Genomic DNA, 23,341 nt, shown 5'->3' on the forward strand with positions numbered 1-23,341 from the left:
AGAGGCAAATGGTTTGTGTTGTGTCAGTGTATTGGCCACGAACAGGAATGACTGGGGCAGAGAAGCAGGAATTCAGGGACACACTGGAGAGGATGATGGGGATGGTTGAACTGGAGGTGATGCTGTGCATTGTGGGGGGCTTTAACATGCATGTGGGAGTAGCAGAGCCAGGTGAAGAGGAATGAGTTGGTAAATTTGGTTGGGGAATGAGGAATAGAGAGGGTCAAGAGCTGGTGGAACTCGTGGCGATGAATGGGATGGCCATCGCTGGTTCATTCTTTCAAAAGCAGGAAAGCCCTGACAATATCTGCTGCTCTTCCTTCGCTCCAATTGGTTCTTCTGACCACGTCCTTATTAAAGTGGACATCTCTCTGGCTGTTATCAGAGAACCACCTCACCGCCGTCGAGTCTGGCATTTCACTCAAGCCGACTGGCAGGGTCTCCGAGCAGCCATCAAACTTACAGACTGGTCTCCTATCACTACTTTCTCAAACATCAACTCATCCTGGGAATTCTTTCAAAGAAACTTGCTCTCCCTCATGCACAGATTTATCCCCTCTCGTGTTCAGTTGTCTTACCCTTCCTCCCGCCCTTGGTTTACTGAAGCTTGTGGCGAGGCAGTTGTCCTGAAACAACTTGCCTTTGCCTCATGGAAAGCAAACCCAACTGAGGGCAATCTCAGTTCTTTCCACAAAGCTCGGAACAAGTGTGTAGCTACCCTCAGGAGAGCCAGAAAACAACATCTTTCTCATCTCAAGTCTGAACTCTCAAACCTCTCTCCCTCCTCAAAATCCTGGTGGCGTTTAATCAAATCTGTTTCTGGTGTATGTTCCCCCTCCATCCCTCCCTTACCTCAAATGGCCGCACTGCTGATTCCACACGTGATAAAGCTGAATGTCTAAACTCGGTGTTTGCAGCTAAATCTTGTGTCCCAAACCCATCACTATCTCTACCCACTTTACCCAGTCGCACCCAACTGTCCCTGGACTCTGTATCCTTTTCTCCTGACAAGGTGGAGAGCTTGCTTTCAAACCTCGAGTCAGATTCTGCAACCGGTCCAGACGGCATCAGCCCACGTGTCCTCAAAGCCTGCTCTTCTGCTCTTGCTCACCCTCTCTCTGTTCTATTCACCCTCTCATTTTCCCAAGGTCATCTGCCATCTGCTTGGAAATCTGCTAACATCACTGCCCTGCATAAAAAAGGTGCAAAAACAGATCCCTGTAACTACAGACCAATCAGCCTTCTCCCAATCATCAGCAAGGTTATGGAATCCATCATCGCTTCAGACATGAAATCCTTCCTCTTCTCCAATGGCTTGATTTCCAATCATCAATTTGGTTTCAGACCAGGTCACTCTACCCTAGATATGCTGCTACTGCTCTCCCATCAATGGATGGAGGTCCTCAATGCCAGACAGGAAATCCGGGCCGTATCCCTGGACATATCACTTGCTTTTGACACAGTCTGGCACCCTGCCCTACTCACCAAACTCTCTGCCCATGGTATTCAAGGCCATCTCCACTCATGGCTCGCAGACTTCCTCTCCTGTCGCAGTCAACGTGTGGCCCTAAATGGAGTTCTTTCATCCCCTCTTCCTGTGCAGGCTGGAGTTCCTCAAGGTAGCGTTCTGGGCCCTGTTCTTTTTCTGGTTTTCATCAATGATCTCTCGGACTCTCTGGAAAATCCTCTATTTCTCTTTGCCGATGACTCAACCCTCTGCCGTACCATCTGTCATCCCTCAGACCGGCAAGCAGCAGCTTCTTCGCTCACTGCAGATCTGGATAAAATCACAAACTGGTCCAACACGTGGAACATGTCTTTCAATCCAGACAAATCTCACACTCTCACTATGTCTCTTCGAAAGGACCGTTTACAAAACCCCCATCCACTTTCTCAACAATCCTCTGGAAGAAGTCTTTTCTTTCAAGCTTCTGGGTCTCACTATCTGCCATGACCTTTCCTGGGAAAGTCACATTTCCAACCTTGCCTCAAAAGCCAGTCGCCGACTGGGAATCCTCCGTCGTGCAAAGTCCTTCCTCGGCCCTCTTGAGCTCCTGACCACTTACAAAGCTTTTGTCCGTAGCCTGATGGAGTACTGCTCTCCCCTCTGGGCTGGTGCTCCTGCCTCCCACCTTTCTCGACTTCACGCTGTCGAAACCAGGGCTTTTAAGATCATTGGCATCTCCCGCAATGAAGCTGAGTCTTTGGGCCTCTCACCCAATCACCGCAGGTTGGTCGGTGGTCTTTCTGTCTTCTACCGACTCCTCTCCAGCCTTGCCCCCCCTGCTCTCTCTGCGATTTGTCCCAACCACATTTCCACAGGGCGCTCAAGGTCCGCCAACAACCCCCTTCTGGTAAAACTACCAAAATCACGAATCACTGCTCATCTTCACTCTTTCATTCCTCTTTTTTCCCGCCTTTGGAATAAACTTCCTCGCTCTATTCTTTCCCATTCTTCCCTCCAGGCATACAAAACAGCTGTTCACCACCACCTCTTATCTTCCCCCATCCAAATCCTCGATCTTTTCTACCCCCGATAATCCACCCAAGCCCACTTCCTTCAATTCTCCTGCTTTCCTTCCTGAAAGTCCCTTTAATGTCCATCTTCCCCTCGCCATGTTCCCCGTCCCATCCCCATCCCTCTCCCTTCCACAGTTCACCTGTGTCTGTTCCCCAATGTTTTGTCCCTTCCACTCCCGCCCCTCTTGTCTCATGCCTCCTTGCTGTGAGTTGTGTGTTAGCTCTCATACGAGCCTCGACCAAGGTATACAAAAAAAAAAAAAAAAAAAAAAAAAAAAAAAAAGCCACAAGATTACCAAAGGAGTGAACAGCATAGAACAGAGTTGGATTTGGTGGTGGCAAGGAAGCGACAGTTGTGGAGGGTTAAGGATTGTAAGGCAGTGGCGGGAGAGCATGTTACCAAACAGCACAAGCATGTGGTGTTTGTGGCACGGATGGAGAGAAGCAAGAAGGTTAAGATCAGGGGTAAGAAGATTATTAGGTGGGGGAAGTGCAGAAGAATCGTTGTCGTAGAGTACAAGGAGAGGGTGAGGGCCAGGTATGAGTAACTTGGTGAAGAAGCATGAGGTTTGGAGGAGTGGAAGAAGTACAGAGAGACATTGAGGGGAATTGTAGAAGTTTTGTGTGAAAGGACATCAGGAAAGGGTGCATCGTCCAAAGATAGAAATCAGGTGTGGTGGACGGAAGAGGTAGTGAAGGAGGAGGAGGAGATTGGGACCATACTCTGTGCAGAGCGTTGGTGCTGCTTGAGCAGTCTCCTTGGTTATTGGGAACAATCCTGAACAGGTCACCACTCCGACACAGTATACCAGCATGCTGGCACTCATTTTGCCGACCTCGGAAGGATGACAGGTCAGGTTAACCCCACCTGGTATTAATTCAACAGCTGAGTGGGATTTGAACTCAAGACTCTAGGATCCAAAGCTCGCCACCCTAACCATTAAGCCAACACCAGGCATATCAGTTTGTGAAGGCATAGGGCATAGTGAAGGCAGTTCATGAAAAGGTTTGGACGAGGATAGAGAAGAACAAGGATATAGGGAGCCAACATTATGCAGGGTTGATGTGCCTGTATGGGGAGGAGGAGGAGGCAGCAAGGAGAGCTGCAGATAAGGTGAGGAATGATATGGAGGAGGTATACAAGTTGAAAGAGGATAGTGGAAAGAGGATGGTTTATAAACTGGCTCATGACAGGGATGACGATAGCAAGGACATGAGATTGGGGGGGACGGTGGGCTAGTGACAGAAAGGGGGGCAGTGTTGAAGGTGTGGGAAGGATATCTTGGGGAGTTGATGAACCGGGGAGGAAGCAACGGCGAGGTGGAGCTATCATGTTATGTAGAGAGCAAAGAAGAGTTGGTGGAAATCATGGAGGAGGAGGTGCAGACGGCATTGAGGAGGATGAAGAAGGGAAGAGTGCCAGACATTGACAAAGTGTTTACAGAGATGATAATTGCAATGGGAGAAATTGGAGTCAGTTAGTTGCACAAAGAGGCTGTTGAATGAATGTATGAGAGAGGGTTCAGTTCCAGAGGAGTGGAGGACAGGGTTAATTGTGCCGATATGGAAGGGGAAGGGTGATGTTCAAGATCCGGGGAAGTATAGGGGCATTACACTCCTAAGTCATGTCATGAAGGTGCTGGAGAGGATAAGGAAGAGTGTGGAGATGGACATCGGAGAAGAGCAGCCAGGGTTTAGAAAGGGTAGGGGGATGATGGTTGGGATCTTCATGCTGAGACAGCTGGTGGAGAAGAGGTTGGAGGTGCAAAGTGAAATGGCATTTGGATTCGTCGACCTGGAGAAGGCCTACAACACTGTCCAGAGAGAGATGGTGATGGCGACGCTGAGATGGATGATGTATGCTGATGATCTTGCAGTTGTGGTGGAGAGTAGGTGGGAGATGCAGGAAGTACTTGGAGGAGTGGAAAGAGACATTTGAGAAAAATGGGCTGAAGATGAGTATGGAGAAGACCAAGGTGATGTTGGTCAGGCAGCAGAGAAAATAAATCAATATCAGGTTAGAGGAGAAGCAGATCAGACAGGGAAATAGGTTTGAGTATCTGGGGGAACAGTGACTGCGGATGGTAAGTCAGAGGATTCAGAGATTCAGAGCAGAGGAGGATTCAGGCAGGTGGGAATGCATGGAGGAGGGTGGAGGAATTAATGGCAGGCAGAAAGATATCTAGGAAATTGAAAGGGAAGAGCCTGATGTCGTGTGTAATGCTGGCCTACCTTTATGGTCTGGAAACGGTGGCACTGATAGACACACAACAACAGAGGCTGCACATTTGTGGGAACAACTTGGTCAGGAGGATTGCGGGAGTGAAGAGGGTGGATAGGAGGATGGATGAACTGAAGGAGAAGATTGGTTTGCAGATGAGCTTGACGGGGAGATAGATTGGTGAAAAGCAGGCTGTGGTGGAATGGGCATTTTTGTGCGGATGGGGGAAGAAATGGCAATGAAAGCGGATAGGTGAAGAGAGCAAGATAGGAGGAAAAGAGGTAGACCACGGTTGAGATGGGAGGATTGTGTGAGGAGGGATATCAGTAAGGTGGGATCGGCTTGAGAGTGGAGAGAGTTTGCTGAGGACAGAGGGAAGTGGAGGTGTATTGTGGTTGAGGTAGGCCAGATGCTTGGGTGCCATTGGACCTCACCTCATATAAAGGGAAGAGGAGGAGGATGGGGAGGCCTATTTGTTTATATGTTTTTCTTTTATCCCGAAACTGCTGGACGGACTGAATTGAAAACTGCTCAAACTGAAAACTCATGTAGGGGTGAGGTGATTAAAAAAAATAATAATAATTAATGGTCCCTGAGGTTCAGGGTGGGGTGAAGGAACCAATTTTTTTTTTTTTTTTACACTCGCTGGAGGAGAGGGTATTACATCTGGGTCTGTTTGTTTGTTACTTGGCAAAAAAAAATAATTGACATGCATGTTGATGAGTCCCGTTTGTTACTTGCAAAATCGAAGATTTTTTTCAATACATTGTCAGTCGATTTTGTTATTCTGTATCTGTCTGGCTGTCTGTCACTCAACTACAAGTGACAATTTAAAACTGATCTTCACAAAACTTCAAGTTGTAGAGGTAGTCTCAACTGAGAAGCCTATTCACTGTGAGGTCAAATTTCTAAAATGGTCATTTTTCATCCGATTGACTTGAAATTTGAACCAGAACAGGATTTGCATATTGCATCGCTGAAATGGGAAACCAACTATTTTTGTGATCAATGTCATAGGTAAACTCAAGGTCAAACTTCTAAAATCATCAATTTCAATCTGAAAAATAATCAATTTTCATCTGATTGACCTGAGCATTGATTAAGATGATCAATTTTCACCTTAATTAAATGGACAATTTGATGTATTCCATGGCAATCTTGGAGAGGGGGGGGGGATTATGCAAGTATGCTCAGCATGACGTCTTTTTCTTGTTGTTATGTCTGTCTGGCTGTTTATCTGTTTGCCGGTCTATCGCCTACAGGTCACAATTTTAAACCGACCTTCACGAAACTTCACCACATTGTAGAGTTTGTCATAAAGAAATAGCCTATTGTGTAGGAAATAGCCTATTGTTTGAGGTCAAAAGGTCAAAAATCGGCCAAAGGTCAACTTCGGTGAGATTTCTAAAATCCTCAATTATCATCCGATTGACTTGAAATTTGAAAAGGATTTGCTTATCAGGTCACTTAATTGAACCACCAATTATTTTTGAAGTCGACATGGGCCAAAAGGTCAACATACGGCGAATTTCGAAAATTGTCAATATTCATCTGATTGACTTGGAATTTGAAGAGGAGTTGCATATTTGATCATTGAATTGAACCACAAATTATTGTTGATCAAATTTGTTTTATGGATTTAGCAAGTATCGTGCTCTGCACAATGTCTTTTTACTTACGAAATCTAAAGATTTCCTAAGTATATTGATGACTTCCGTCCTCTGTTTGTGTGTGTTTGTTTGTAGGCACGATAACTCGAGAACGGAAGAAGCAACCAATGTCAAATTACACCACGTAATTCAGGAGGGTGATGGCTAGCGCTGATTAGATTTTGGTCAAAATCGGTCAAAGGTCAAAGTGAGGTCAAACATCCAAAAAAAGTTATAACTCGAGAAGGGAAGAACCTACCAATGTCAAATTACACCACATGATTCAGGAGGGTGATGGCTAGCGCCGATTAGATTTTGGTCAAAATCGGTCAAAGGTCAAGGTCACAGTGAGGTCAAACATCCAAAAAAGTTATAACTCGAGAAGGGAAGAACCTACCAATGTCAAATTACACCACGTGATTCAGGAGGGTGATGGCTAGCGCCGATTAGATTTTGGTCAAAATCGGTCAAAGGTCAAGGTCACAGTGAGGTCAAACATTCAATTTTTGATGGTTTGGTACAGAATCATCGTATAAACTTCTGGTTTGCATTGCTACCTTCTCCAGAGACAGCTTTTATTAGACAAAGTCAGAGGTCAAGTTGACGATTTCGCAAGTACCAGTCTATGACTGCTTGTTCTTGTTTGTTTGTCTGTCCACTCACCTTTAATCACCAACAGGTCACAATTTTAAACCCCATCTTCACGAAACCTCATCAAATGGTGGAGTTGGTGGTCTGACAGAATCCTATTTTTGAGGTCAAAAGGTGAAAAAGTCTTCAAAGGCCAAAGGTCAGCAACTTTATCGAATTTTTTTTAATCTTCAATTTTCATCCGATTGACTTGTAATTTGAAGACCATTTGCATATCAGCTTAATGAATTCAAGCACAAATTATTTTTCAGGTCAGCACGAGTCAAAAGGTCAGCATAGGTCAAATAACTTAGGTACAATATCTAAAAGCCTACATTTTCATCAGATTGACTTGAAATTTGAACAGAATTTGCATGTCAGGTCAATAAATTCAACCACCAATTATAGTATTTTTAAGGTCAAAAGAACACAGGCCTAATTTCTAAAATTGATAGGGCCAAAATATATATATATATCTCAGAAAGTTGTGGATGATTTGGTTTGGCGACGAGAACAAGCGGATTACATTTTGGTTCAGATACAGCCCATCAGAGGGGTACAAAACAAGCTGTTTAGCCTGGGAGAGGTATGAGCTCTACCGAGTGCCATTCCACTTTATTTTTTTGTATACACTGTTGAGGCTCGTATGAGAGCTTGTACTTTGTTGCGTTTTGTCAAGTGTCTCTCCGAGTGATTTTCCCTAGTTTGTTACCTCCGCCCAGAAAGGTGAGGGATCAGCCCAGAACTACATGGCAGGACCTGGTCAATGACCTGAAGAGAGCTGGGACCACAGTATCAAAGAAAACCATAAGTAACACACTACGCCGTCATGGATTAAAATCTTGCAGCGCACGCAAGGTCCCTCTGCTCAAGCCAGCGCATGTCCAGGCCCGTCTGAAGTTTGCCAATGACCATCTGGATGATCCAGAGGAGGAATGGGAGAAGGTCATGTGGTCTGATGGGACCAAAATAGAGCTTTTTGGTTCAAACTCCACTCGCCGTGTTTGGAGGAAGAAGAAGGATGAGTACAACCCCAAGAACACCATCCCAACCGTGAAGCATGGAGGTGGGAAACATCATTCTTTGGGGATGCTTTTCTGCAAAGGGGATAGGACGACTGCACCGTATTGAGGGGAGGATGGTTGGGGCCATGTATCGCGAGATCTTTTCCAACAACCTCCTTCCCTCAACAAGAGCATTGAAGATGGGGCGTGGCTGGGTCTTCCAGCATGACAACGACCCGAAACACACAGCCAGGGCAACTAAGGAGTGGCTCTGTAAGAAGCATCTCAAGGTCCTGGAGTGACCTAGCCGGTCTCCAGACCTGAACCCAATAGAAAATCTTTGGAGGGAGCTGAAAGTCTGTGTTGCCCAGCAACAGCCCCGAAACCTGAAGGATCTGGAGAAGATCTGTATGGAGGAGTGGGCCAAAATCGCTGCTGCAGTCTGTGCAAACCTGGTTAAGAACTACAGGAAACGTCTGATCTCTGTAATTGCAAACAAAGGTTTCTGTACCAAATATTAAGTTCTGTTTTTCTGATGTATCAAATACTTATTTCATGCAATAAAATGCAAATTAAATATTTTAAAATCATACAATGTGATTTTCAGGATTTTTGTTTTAGATTTCACAGTTGAAGTGTACCTATGATAAAAATTACAGACCTCTACGTGCTTTGTAAGTGGGAAAACCTGCAAAAATCAACAGTGTATCAAATACTTGTTCTCCCCACTGTATACCACGATATCTTGTTCAAAAAGTTGTGGAAGGATTCGGATGAAACTTCGTGGACAGGTTGGGTGTGTGGCAAGGCCGAATTCATTCGATTTTGGTGAAGATCCGAATCCGGATACGAAAATTATTTAATCTTTCAAAGTGATTCTTCACAATTGAGAGATATGGTCAAAAACGATATATAGCATGATATTTCAAAAATGTATTGGGCCTGATATGTTCTCATGGATCAGGCATTACATGGCGAAGGTACTGTATGCACTCTAGCGAGTGCCCTTCTAGTTTGTTTCTTTGCCTGTCCGCACATAACTTTAGTGTATTTCTCCACAACCGCTTGTCGGATTGAAACGAAATTTTCACCATTGGAGCTACTACTTATGTAGAATATTTTGTTGATAAGTACGACGTCAAGTCATGTGGTGTGGCAGCCATGTTGAAAAAAGACATAATTTGGACATCTGTATCTCTGAAACCACACAAAGGGAAAAATTGAAACATGGCAAGTACTCCTCATGGGGAATAAGTGATTTTTTTTTTTAATGACGTCATAGGTGATTTCTTTATGAGCCATAATCACATATGTAGAATGCTACATCTGAGCTGTATGAAAAATTTTGAGGGTCATCAAGGGATAAAATGATCCACAGAAAAAAAAAAGTGTTGACGTCATCGGTCACGTGATTCAGCAGCCATATTGCTTTAAAATTTTTTTTTTTAAAAACCTTCAAAAATCTTCTCTGAAATGGCTGAACAGATCAAGGCGAAGCTTCTCCATCCATATTAATAAGTGTGTGTGTGTGTGTGTGTGTGTGTGTGTGTGTCCTCCATAACTCCAAAATAATAAAACCTCGCAGCCTGAAAGTGCATGCATACTAAGAAAACTCCAAGGAAGTGCAAGAGTGAAAATTGGATGTTTGTGTTAATTAAAACACCCCTTTTGAAGATAATTGACGGCCTTATTTAATTATATCCTTCATCAGGCGCTCCTCGGCCACCTCACCCTCTGAGGTCTTAAGGCGTTTCCGATGCAACCTCGCTGGGGTCTGAAGCCACCATATTTTTTGGCCTGCTCAACCATGCCTTGACTTGGAACAGGCCGCAACGATTTCTAAACAATAAAGTTCCCCACCCCCTTTCCTCACTCATATTGTTGCGAATCTGGAAGCCATGAGCACAAAACATTCAGGTCCGATAGCTCAGTTATTTCGATAAGTGAATGTGGATAGATAGCTCCCTTTCCCTAGTCTAATGGGTGAATAAATGTACTTGCACTGAGTTACTTTGATAGTTAGGGTTTTCTTTCATTCTTTACACCCATCACCCATCACAACTACGACAACGTAGTCAGCATCACCTTCACCTCGCTCTGGCCGACGCCACTGCCTACGTGCGTGTCAGCACGTACATGGGCGGGGCCCACGCAGAATACAGTTCCTCTGGCTGTTTGGTGGGCAGAGCCCACGCAGAATAATATTCCTCTGCCTGTTTGGTGGGCGGAGGCCACGCAGAAATATTATTCCTCTGCCTGTTTGGTGGGCGGAGTTCAAGGAGGATCCTCGTGGCAGCCCTCGACCAATCAGAGTGCTAAGGGTGGGGTGACCGCTGCTCAGCCAATCAGATCCCGCGACAGGAGGAAAGGGGTCCGCGTGACGTCACCACGGCCCGGGGCCAGTTAATGGACTTTCCGCTCATTTTGGCCAATGACAGGGCGACGAGCAGTTCTGCGCGCCAAAACCGTCCAGTAAGGGAGAGTGGGAGGGGCGGAGGCGTCCCCCCCCCCCCGAGACGTGGTGAATAAGGGTGCGGCGCGATTCGGAGCGGAGAGAAGGAAGAGGAAGAGGAGGGAGCGCTTGAGAGACACGATCCCCCACCAGAGCTACAAGGGTTGCGCGCCGCGTCCCTGCCGCCAACACCGAGAGCTTGAGGTTAAGAGATCCTGCAGCCGGCAAGAACCGCAAAGGGGTGCATGCCGTCCCTCTGAAAGATACAGAGGAGAGGTTTGGTTGCCAGGACGAGCGCCGAGCGGAGCAGAGGCTGATCGCGGCTCGCCGGTGTCTGGATTTGGCTCGCCTTTCGCTGGTGCCCGGTTCGAATCAGCGTGAAGACCACACGAGGTGGACAGGTCCGAGACAGGCTCTGGTCTTCAGCTCGCCTTTCCATTTGAGCTGGAGGCCTCAATAAAGGCTGTGGCCACCGTTTCTTTTGGGTGTGTGTGTGTGTGTGTGTGTGTGTGTGTGTGTGTGTGTGTGTGTGTGTGTGTGTGTGTGTGTGTGTGTGTGTGTGTGTGTGTGTGTGTGTGTGTGTGTGTGTGTGTGTGTGTGTGTGTGTGTGTGTGTGTGTGTGTGTGTGTGTGTGTGTGTGTGTGGCACCAGTCCAGTAAGTAGAAATTGTACAAGTGCCTTGCTGTACATACGTGCCTCTTATTATTCGGATAACTCGACTTCTTACGTGCCCCCCTGCTCCATTATAAATAAACCCCTGTGTTGAATGTATCCGTTTGTTTTGTGTTTCTTTTATTGGTTTAACATGGTGCGTGTTGGAGAATTAGCCAGGCTGTTGCCGCTGGAAAGGGACATTTGGACCGACGGAAGCTCGGGTGACAGTCCGCTCGGGTCACACACGGTTCGAGTACGCTAGCGGCTCGTTCTGTACGAGCATCGTCGAGGGTGAATTTCCCCGGTAGTTTGGACGACGTGGGTATTTAGGTAAATTGAAATTGGCAATCGACCCTACCCCACGTGGTCGATCAATTGGCGAACTTCGGTCCGATAAGGGACCCATCGGCTCCGGAGTTATCCAGGGTGACGATCTATAAATTCCGGGTGATCGGTGGAGTCGACCCTGCAGCTCCATCTAGCGGTCGGGCTCGCAGCCGATAACCGGCCCCGCAACAATATTATCGAATGCCTGTTCATCATAGCTACGAATCACTGTATACATCGCTTTTGTAAATGTTATAGTTTTCAAATTAGGAGCTTGGAGCGATTTAATGACTTTCCATAATCTAGTCTCACAGACTAATTAAAGTATATCAAAATAAATATTATTTCGGTTTTGAGGATCGGCCGTCCGGACCACCAAATAAGTGTCGAAATCTGATAATTCAAAGACATAACGAGTCTTAGAAGCAAGAAGATATACCTATTTACTTGAAGCAAGCAAGGCTATGTTCCCTCCTTTTTACATACACAAGAAAATGTGAAATTTTCAAAGCATTAAACTTATCTTTTTCGACTGTTTGGAGAATTATATGATGGGAACAAAAAAATTACGAATGCAGGCCTTGCATTTTCAAAATCAGACGGGGCTGATAAATAGGCCTCGGCATGTGGGTGAGGGGGCTGATTTTTGCCCACTAGGATGATTTTAAAATTGCTTCAAAATCTTGTGAATTAGTTTTTGTAAATTGTTTTAACATGTGGTCCAAATTGACCAATGTCCATACAAACTGAACTGCCAAAGAATCTGAATAAACTGAGCCTAATCCTAACTATGTAATTTCAAAATGTACCTTAAACGGCCCTTCTTGGGGCCAAACACAAAGTTCTGAGAAACAGAACTTTCTGCTCAAGCACAGTACTTTCCCACAATCCTTTTCATTAAAAAGTATTAGAACCAAGTTGTCTTTGTTGTTGTGGATTATTACCTGTAATGACAAATGTTCTGACAATTTGCATGAATGATGTGCCGGTACAATACATTACATGTATGCCATTGAACTGGGACCATTCAAGTATTACGTACACAAGTCCAAACCATTTCTCCCCCTGTACTGGACTAGCCCACTGTGTTCAACATATACATGGGGATAAATCTTGACTTTTCACTGCCATAACCTTGTCATGTAGGTTGTACTTGAATGTCCACACCTGGATCCACCAGTAACATAGTAATAATGTCAAAAGATTTATTCTCGTAACAAATTTAAAACTTTATTCGCTGCAAAGCTGAATGACCAAAAAAATAAAAACAGTCACCCACAGGGTGACCCGTATCTTGCCAAAAGGTGACCACGTGTGACTTCTTTAAGGTCACACTGAGGTGAACAGAGCTGCTATCCACCAGAGCGACTTCTTGAGGAATATCTGCCTACGAGAGATTCCGATGAGAATCGTTCTACAGAGTAACCATGAAAAATATGCGTTTGCCTCATAACGTCACCAAATGACATCATAATGTCTCAAGCTTGACATATCTAGAAAGCACTCATCAAGGTGTTCAATTTGAGGTACAACACGATATGGTTCCTAAAACTTGAAAATTTGACCTTGGGGTCAAATATGTTTGACCTCAGGCGCTAACCATGAAGGTCAAGGGCAATCGCCACCAAAAATTAATCAGCTGAGTGCCAGACCATGAACTATATTCCCATGAAGTTTGAAGACAATCCGATCAAAATTACTCAAAAAATAAGGGTTTCGTCGACTCCCCTGATTTGCGACAAAGTGACCTTGTCCTTTGACCTTGATCTTCAAAATGTTGTGCACTGAAAGGGACCTCTATAGGCCTCTGATATGCGAAGTTACAAAAATTTCCAATCATAACTCTTCTCTGCAGAATTTTTTTATACGTGATTACAGACAAACAAAGAAACAAACAAACAAACAAAAAAAAACATACAAGCTGACTAACATATCTTGCAAAAACTTCGTTTTGGCAAGATAAAAATCTGAATAGTCACAAATTTTATGAGTTTATTGATGCATTTCTGTCTCAACAAAACTAATTTATCTGCAAGTATCTCTCTCTCCAGTCCAATAACATAAGATACATGTGTTCAGTGCATTCTGCCAAATACTAATTATCTTAAGTATTGATGTAAATCTTCAGGCAGAAACCCCCAAAAGTCACTATCATCAGATAATTGTGAAAGAGATTCATCCCCTGAGCTACCGGAAGATAAGTCCAACACAACAGTATTCTCATCATCTGTGGTGATGGCTTCAACCATGTCATTGTCCGTTTCTCGCGTCCAAAAGGAGACCAATGGTGTTGAATAAAGGTGTTTTGTTTTGCCATACAGGTAATCTTGGCTTTTTTTTTTCCTCTCTTTTTTTTTTCACAGCTTAATTTTACGGGGCTGATAAAAAGACCCCCTGAAAAATCGACCACCGGGTCGATCAAAGGGGCGAGGCCGATCGGCCCTGTCAAAATGTAAGCCATGTGAATGTGGCAAAATTAACCAGCTTCATTGAGCTATATGATTTAATGCATTCACTGCTAAACCTCGCATCCTGTACCCTTGAGGGACTGCCGATCCATAGCATCTGCCAGATCTGTGTCGATATCTTCGGAGGTTTCGCAAGGTTCTCTACAGGGAATCAAAGCAAATCTGGTAAAAAAAAAATTAAAAAACGGACGTTATAAAATAAAGTGAAAATGTTTGCGTGGACCCCAAACCGATGCACCAATTAACACATGCACAAATGAGCAGGCAACAGCTTAAGCCACTTGCCCAACACCCTTTGTCGATAACGGTACCGCACTACATCATTCAAAGCGAGTGGCTCGTGCTCCGTCACCCCGAGCAAGTGGTTGTGAAATAATACTTCATTTCTGAGCCGTTTGCCGTATTAATGCGTTTTCTCAATTACCAAGCCAATCATTTTTTTTCCCACCCGTCACACGCAGCTGTTTATAAAGAATAATATTTGTAAACATATCCCTGAAACGTCTACATAAATGTAACGTTATTTTTTGGTGAAAGCTACTTATGGTTTCTGGGTTGTATACAATAAGTACTGTAGTTGGTCTTCACACTGGCTCCAACCTGCCAAGCACGTGTGTGTACGTGTGCGTGTGCGTGTGCGTGTGCGTGTGCGTGTGTGTTGCATAAAGCATAACATTCTCTCTATTAACTCCCATCTATCTCTATCTCTATCGGCATATCCTGATGGTGGTTATGTCAGGGCAGTGTCTCCAGACAGTTTGGCTCTGGAGGCATCCAGGTTCATGTCTGGATGGGAGTTTGTCTCTGCATTGTGTTTATGGTATGACCAGAAGAAAATGGATTTTAGACATTATTTTGTTTCCATCTTCACTGTTATTCCATGCAGAATAATTTTGATGAAACAGTATGAATCATAATTAACCCTCCAACACACATCTGCCTTCCCTTCCTCTCACCTCACACTGTCTTCCCTTCCCCACCCCTCTGTGCTCCCCCTCCCTCCTCTCTCCCCACCCCCTCTTTTCACCCCGCCCCCTTTAATGTTACCATCAGCGAAGTGACGGGTGGTATTTGCTACTAACGAATAAAAGGTTCACACATATGACATCATAGGTCACATGGTTTGGCAGCCAAATTGGATTTACGCACAAACCAATAAAAAAAATCTTCTCCAGACCGGCTGAAAAGATCAATGGGAAACTTCACACAAATGTTCCCCAAGCCTTGGGGATACCAGGGTATTAACAAATAATTGATGTCACATGGTGTGGCAGCCATATTGGATAGAGCGAAAATCCTGTAAAAACTCGTTCTTGAACAGCTTAATTAATCGACGTGAAACTTCACAATTATGATCAAATAGTTATGGGGAATATGTTTTAAATTTCAAAATGATCGGATGCATAGTCTGGCAGCCAGAATTTATTTATTATTTTTGATTTTTTTAATTATTATTATATATTTTTTGAAAAATGCTCACTTGGCTGTGCCTGGATGGGTTTGGGGGTAGAGGAGTGGCAGCTGAAATATGAATCCTATTCAGGTTCCTCCTGATGACTTTATCTTTGCTTTTTGGGGTTCCTTCTGATTACTTCAATGCTGGACTGCATAGGCCATGGGCCAGATATGGTCCACGTGCACACCCCCCCCACAACCCTTCGACCCCATATTTTTTCTGAAGCCTTAGGGTCCCCTGAGCATGAATTCAACTGGTAACATTGAATAAACTGGGACTCACTATCCATTTTCCAACCATATCTGACTGTGCCCTCAAAATGTCAACTTTTCCTCAGTTCCGCACATAAAAAAATCCCCTGACTGATAAGATCTCTGCAGTTGCCCAATAAGCATTGATATTAACAAATTATATATCAAATGAAAGATTCTCACATCCAGATTTTCAAAATAGAGTCATCTGTCAAATTTAATAGCGTTATGTTTGTCCCAAGAAGTGATGAAGAGGAGTACCTCGCTTTTCCTTTTGACAACACAGATTCAACTCGTATATCTGAAATAATAACGTATATTCATGTTCATTTTACCTGACACAAACAAATAAATATTTCTATGATATCACAAATTTTACTACCTTTCTATTGATACCAAAATTGTCCCACACCAACTAAAGATGTACCAGGTATTACGTCTTAAACATAAGTACATCACTGTTGCAACACCCAACATGTAGTCACCAGTAAGACGCAAGACTGAGAAAATATTCCTTACTTCACATAAAGAATATAAATTATAAGTTTATTTAAGAAAAACAATTGAAACTTATTATGTTATGTCCACAAAATGTCTGTGCATGGATTACACATAATATTCATTATCACTATCGTCACTCTCCAATGCCTGCTCTATATCATCAATGTATCCATATCTGAATCCTCAGAGTCAGTGTCGTCAGGTGTGACTTCAGCAATGTCAGCCAGTTGCATTGGGAGGACATCTCCTTCATACCATAAAGGATGAAGGTTATCATCCTTTTCCTCCCAACCATGTCCCTGACTGGCCTTCGGAATCTGTGGTTGTGGAATATGCGCGGTCTTCCAAATCCGTACTTGGTGGTTTACTCTCCGAATGTGCTGGGTAAGAGCTCGCTTACAAGGTGGTAAGTTAGCCATATCCACATTCCCTGAAGGTACAAGACGACTTTTCCTGGCACAGAGCTCGTTTATTCGAATGAGTAGCAGATCATCAACTTTTGACACCTTTGACGCTCTACCATACATGGCACACGTGAAGGTGTCCAACTCAATGAGCTCATCAGGAATATCCCAAGTATCACCAAGTTTCTCCAGAGTAGAGATATATTTCGGAAAGCACAGAAGAGTTTTCACAAGTTTAAGTTTGCCAATTCCTTGGAAGGCACTAGTGGTGTCACAGCCACTATAAGCATGGAGTGCCATGATAGCTGTGCACTTTTCCTGGCCAAAATCTGTAGCTAGTTCACTGACATTTACCATCCTCTGCTTGTTGCCTTTGCCTGTGTCAAACAGGACAGTTGTACCATGAACAGAGGCAGCATAGTGTAATAGGATGAAAAATACATCTGAGTCTGGACTTTTCACTCGGACAAATTGATAGTTTCTGAGTCTAGCATAATGAACATACAGTATCATATGAGAGTCAGCTTCTTCCTGGGTTGATTTCAGCAGTGGTAGCTCCTCTCTAATTGTTGTTTGCCCATTAGCAGATGTGAGCAAATATGCGATGCCCTCACGGCTCACATACAAAGATCACTTGCCTTCCATGCAACCTTGATTAATAGTTATCACCACTCCAGAGCCTAAGCAGAAGTTTGTTGAGCTGTATCTTGTTCTCATCATTTGACAGGAACAATTTCCAATCAGGTGGTCTCTTCGTGGCTTCACCTGTAAGTAAAAGCTTTTCTCCACAGCCCCGACGTCGCATCTCTATCGAGTTCACTGAATCAGGCAAATATTGATCAGTGCTAAATACCACATCTACTGTTTTTCCAATGATGTCAAACACTTTGTAAGAGATCTGACTAAAATTACTTGGTATTTCTTTCAGGTAATAGAAGCAAGCATTGCCATCATACAGAGTCAATGTTTCATTGGTTGGTGGTACATCAGCATCATTACAATCCTTGATCAGGTTTTTACATGCCTTTGCTTTGTCAGTCTTAGCAAGATATCCATAAGCTGTAGCGATGCTGTATGGTATGGGAGTTAATGGATACGTCAACAGTTCTTTCATATCGACTTGTAAGCCCTGGTTTTGTGACTTTACAAAGAGTTGAAAGGCTACATTACCCTGTTGCTTGCACTGTATGACCTTATTCTTGGTTGTCTTCATCTTAGATACCTTGTTCATGTCACTCAGAGTTTTGAGGTTCAGTCTCTTCACAGGCTCAAATAAATCTTTACTATTCTTCAGTCTAGCTTCAATAAATTCATCCCGTGCTTTTTCACCAACAGCTTCAGCCTTTAGAACATCGTCTGAAACAGCATCAGATGCAGCACTGATGAGAGTATCAACAATTGATCATTTGTCTCGATATTGAAAGAATTAAGAAACCTTCCGATGGCATCTTTGGCCCTTTTCACCAACTTCTCTCCTTTTGTGACCTCTGTCGGGACGTGTATCATGATGCTTTGTTCCCTCTCCACTGTCCAACATGTGAGCCATTCCAAGTGCAGCATCAACATAAAGGGACCTTGCATGTGTTGGCCTTAACCCATCTCTGGTAGGCCTGGTAGTTGGTGAGTAATCCAGATGTACCTGCTGCACTGGTTCCAGCACCACCATGCGACTTAGCATGCCTCATGAAGGTCTCCTCCATGGTTTTATCCACTGCACAACGATTGCCAGGGATAAAAGAGCATGTGACACTGATAGCTCCTCTCTTGATCAGTGATACTGCCCCTGGGTGTGAGTTGTCTATATTAGCTATGAACACAGAGAAATATGTCAGATACCTTGCATAGTTCTGTCCACCGAAACTGAAGAAGAGAGACGTCATGCGAATGATTGATGCAGCATACAAAAGAAAGTTGTTTGTCTTTACGGCTTCAAGGTGTGATAGAATTAAACAGACATGGTCCATGTATGACAACCACAGCTGGGCAGTCTTCCCCAAACATCCATTTGCGACTCCTTTTTTGAATTCTGCATACTGCTCAATGAATTGGACAATGGAATTGTCCATCAAGACAGCATTCAAAGTATCTTGGCTGCAGGAATCTACTAGGGCACATAGCTTATCTGATGATTCATCAGAGAAAGATGAGAACAGATCATCAGTGCTTTTATCTTTGAGGTACTCCTCTATGAGCAATCTTTCAAGACATTCCAACATAATCTTGTGACAATGTAGAGCTCTGTCGTAGTGCCTCCCCGACATCACACCACCCAAAGATCCTCCACTGATTAGTCCTGCTTCTAGGAGACCATCTGCTAACCCAGACCCAGCCATCTTTTTGGCAATCATCTTCATATAAGCACATACGAGGTGGAATGTGCAAATTCGAATTATGTGGCTCTCATACTTGTCTGGTGAGTTCCACACTAATGGGTGGGCCTTCATGCAAACTCCCAAGTCAAATGTAATAATGACACGAGCATAACCCACGCTCTGCGCGACACGTTGGGGTGGGTGTGTTTGAGAAAGGAACTGATGCAGAGTATCAGTAGTAATTTTACTTTAATGCAGTAAGTGGAATACGATTTCACTTTTTTCAGAACCATATTATTTACTTTTTTTGTACCATGCACCTCATGTGGTCTTTGAGATAATGTAAGCCGAATATCACGTTACTCGAGCGCAGAACAAAGTCGAAGATAGCGCGACACGAATCCACAAACTCGGAAATAATATATAAGATAAGGCTGGCCAACTTCTCTGGTGGCCTCTTCAGCAGCACGCAAGCATTCTTGTACAGTTTTGTACTCTGTTATGGGATGGTTAATGACTGGAATGTGGATATAGCTAACTTACCACCTTGTAAGTGAGCTCTTACCCAGCACATTCGGAGAGTAAACCACCAAGTACGGATTTGGAAGACCAAGCATATTCCACAACCACAGATTCCGAAGGCCGGTCAGGGACATGGTTGGGAGGAAAAGGATGGTAACCTTGATCCTCTGTGGTATGAAGGAGATGTCCTCCCACGGCAACTGCTGACATTGCTGAAGTCACACCTGACGACACTGACTCTGAGGATTCAGATATGGATGCATTTGATGATATAGAGCAGGCATTGGAGAGTGATGACGACAGCGATAATGAATATTACGCGTAATCCATGCACAATGACATTCTGTGGACATGACATAACAAGCTTCAATTGTTTTTCTTAAATAAACTTATAATTTATATTCTTTATGTGAAGTAAGGAATATTTTCTCAGTCTTACGTCTTGCTGGTGACGACATGTTGGGTGTTGCAACAGTGATGGACTTATGTATAAGACGTAATACCTGGTACATCTTTAGTTGGTGTGGGCCAATTTTGGTATCAATAGAAAGGTAGTAAAATTTGTGATATCATAGAAATATTTATTTGTTTGTGTCAGGTAAAATGAGCATGAATATACATTATTATTTCAGATATCTGAGTTGAATCTGAGTTGTCAAAAGGAAAAGCGAGGTACAACTCTTCATCACTTCTTGGGACAAACATAATGCTATTAAATTTGACAGATGACTCTATTTTGAAAATCTGCATGTGATAATCTTTCATTTGATATATAATTTGTTAATATCAATGCTTAATGGGCAACTGCAGAGATCTTATCAGTCAGGGGATTTTTTACATGCGAAACTGAGGAAAAGTTGACATTTTGAGGATACCGTCAGATATGGTTGGAAAATGGATAGTGAGTCCCAGTTTATTCACTGTTACCAGTTGAATTCATGCTCAGGGGACCCTAAGGCTTCAGAAAAAATATGGGGTCAAAGGGTTGTGGGGGGTTGCACGTGGACCATATCTGGCCTATGGCCTACACCTACTTGGTCTTCGATTTCATTTGAGTTGAATGTATTTGATATTAATCCCATTCTAAATTCAATTGAATAATAATGAACGTCATGGGTCAGGGTTCGGTGTCCAATCAAAGCAGGACGTCTTGGTACCCGGTCATCACTGCCAGCAGTTATAAAGTGGCAGTTCTAGTTACGTCTCTTATTAATTACGGAACACACAAGTACACAAATACCACACAAAACTACAGAAACATCAAATAAAGCAAGTCCTGGCAAAGGTCTGCAATCTCTGGTTGCTCTTTTTCTTGTTCTTTATGTAAATGCACCACCTGGAGGAAGTTATGATAAAATACACCATGGACTATGTGAAAATGGGGGAATTAACCAGTCGAAGAATGAGTTCTTTCCCAGACGTCAAAATAATATTAGTAATAATAACTTGTCCAACTTAAATAATGTCAAAACATACATTGCAAACAAGTGGATGCATTTAAAATGACATACATTTAACCAAATTATATTACACAACAGATTCTGTTACAATACATTAATACAGAATACAAAAACTGTAATGCTTATGTTATTTTAAAAATTAATTTCATACAACATGCCTTAAAGTATGCTGGAGCAAACACATGAAAGTTCCACACCACATAACTTGCATTTCATTCAAAATAAACCCCCCAGTGGCCCAGCAAACCTTTCCGCAATCGGCTTCCCTTGTTTTTGGGCAATCGGCAGCGCCTTTCCCTAGAGCAAAAAAATACACATTTGCAGCTGCATTAACAAGACAGGAGAATTTAACAATGCAGAGGCTCAATGGGGTATGTAAATTACAGTAGATTATGCAGACCCACTCTCACACTCTCCAGGCTGTCCTGAAATCACTTTACCCCTCTCCAGCAAAGCATTAATTCTTAAGCTCTTAATATTTGTTTTTTCATTCTTCTCTTCAAGTCTTCAAGACAGCTGTAGTTGGTCTCCCATCATCATGGTTCCCCATCATCTCAGTTCATCCCCAATCCAAAACCATGACCTCCTCTACTTCTCTTAACACTACCCCCCACCCCCAAAATTCCAGTTTTTCTTTACCGAGAGTTTGCTTCTGTATTCCATCCTGACCACACCCATGTGTCCTCCCCTACCCCTCATTCCTCCCCATCTCCCATTATATGTGTTTCCTCCACTCTCTCTAATGTTCCTTCTGTTTTGTTGTGTCCTGATTCCTTCAGCATTCCAGCTCTTCCACAAGCCTTAACCTTGTAATATATATATATATATATATATATATATATATATATATATATAAATTAATATATATATAAATAATATATATAATATATATATATAAATTAATATATATATAAATAATATATATAATATATATATAAATTAATATATATATAAATAATATATATAATATATATATATATAAATTAATATATATATATATATATATATATATATATATATATATATATATATATATATATATTGCTGCAAAGCCGGGTATCGGCCGCTAGATGGAGCTGAAAGTCGGCCCGACCGATCGCCCGGAATGTATAGGTCGTCGTCCCGGATAAGTCCGGAGCTGATGGGTCCTGACTGGCCCGAAGTTCACCAATGGATAGACCACGTGGGGTAGGGTCGATTGCCAATTTCAATTTACCTCAATACCCACGTGGTCCAACTAGCGGGAAATTCACCCTCGATGGAACTCATACGAAAACGAGCCGCTTAGCGCGCTCGTTCCGTGTGCGATTCCGAGCGGTTTAATCGCCAAGAACCGTCGGTCCTGATTATCCTGTGACAACGGCAATGGCCAGCTAATCCCCAACATGCAGCATGTGAAGCCAATGGAGGAAAGGACGAGGACGAGCTGGAACATTCAACAAATGGGATATTTATTTACAACAGGGAAAGGGGAAACAGAGCAGAACTAAACCGACTATTAATAAATGCAATGCAAATATATACAGCACAGGCACTTAACAGTTTACTACTTAGAGGACGGGCCCATGGACACACACACACACACACACACACACACACACACACACACACACACACACACACACACACACACACACACACACACACACACACACACACACACACACACACACACACACACACACACGAAGTGGTGGCTGACACTTTTATTTTGGCCTTCAACTCTGAGGATAGTGGAGCTGAAGGCTAGGGTCTATTTTGGACCTGCCCGCCTCGTGCGCTCTTCAAGCGGCTCGATCCGCGGAGGAGGAGGACGAGGACGAAGACCAAGGAGAGAGAAGGCCAGCACGCTGAGCCCAGCAAGACGACCACCCCAATGGCGACCACCACACCAAGAAGTAGTCCCCCCTCCAAGACCAGCCAAGACAAGATGTGTTGTACCTCATCAAGATCAATGCCCGCGTACTTATTCACCCTGTTTCGGGGGGGAGGGGGGACGTCTCCGCCCTCTCCATTCTCGATCTGAGGTGGTGAAGCCCCTGATTGGCCAAGGAGTCCACCCCTCTCATTCTGGGCGGAGTCTCAAGCAAATTCCCGCCCACGTTCATGGTTGAACGCACAAAGAACAATGGCGCCAGTCAGAGTGAGGGGAACATGGAAAAATAAAAGAAAAACCCTATCAAAGTAACTCACAGCACATTTACATTTATTTACCCATTAGACAAGGGAAAGGAAGCTATCTATAAAACACAGACTTAACGATATAACTAATCTATAGGACCTGAATGTTGTGTGCGATAGGTTTCCAAATTCGTAACAATATATATTTTTTATTGTTCAGTTATAACAACAATTAATCAGTCGTATCTGCATGCGCTCGATCATACAGATCCAATGATCGATTCATTATTTTAAGTACAGCACAATAAAACCTGTATATTAAAAAAGTTTAAAGGGGAACCCAAATGCTCAGACCACATCGACGCTAATCCGTCCCTTGATACCCTAAA

The 23,341-nt window shown here is 43.4% G+C and overlaps 1 protein-coding gene across 18 annotated transcripts in view; it reads right to left on the minus strand.

Moving 5' to 3' along the window:
- LOC147026056 (ATPase family AAA domain-containing protein 2-like) overlaps positions 1-23,341 on the minus strand; it is a 138,367-nt gene that overhangs the window by 100,893 nt on the left and 14,133 nt on the right. For 17 of the 18 annotated variants that reach the window (XM_085881078.1, XM_085881063.1, XM_085881070.1 and 14 more), the window contains exon 3: positions 21,079-21,128. The exons of the other annotated variant lie outside the window; for it this stretch is intronic. In XM_085881078.1, the coding sequence (XP_085737204.1) occupies positions 21,079-21,128 (50 nt within the window). The remainder of the gene's footprint in view (positions 1-21,078; positions 21,129-23,341) is intronic. 18 annotated transcript variants of the gene reach the window in all.

Source organism: Eptatretus burgeri, chromosome 5, assembly GCF_056783735.1.
Source record: "Eptatretus burgeri isolate ZD-2024b chromosome 5, Ebu_testis_v1, whole genome shotgun sequence".
Lineage (NCBI taxonomy): Eukaryota > Metazoa > Chordata > Myxini > Myxiniformes > Myxinidae > Eptatretus > Eptatretus burgeri.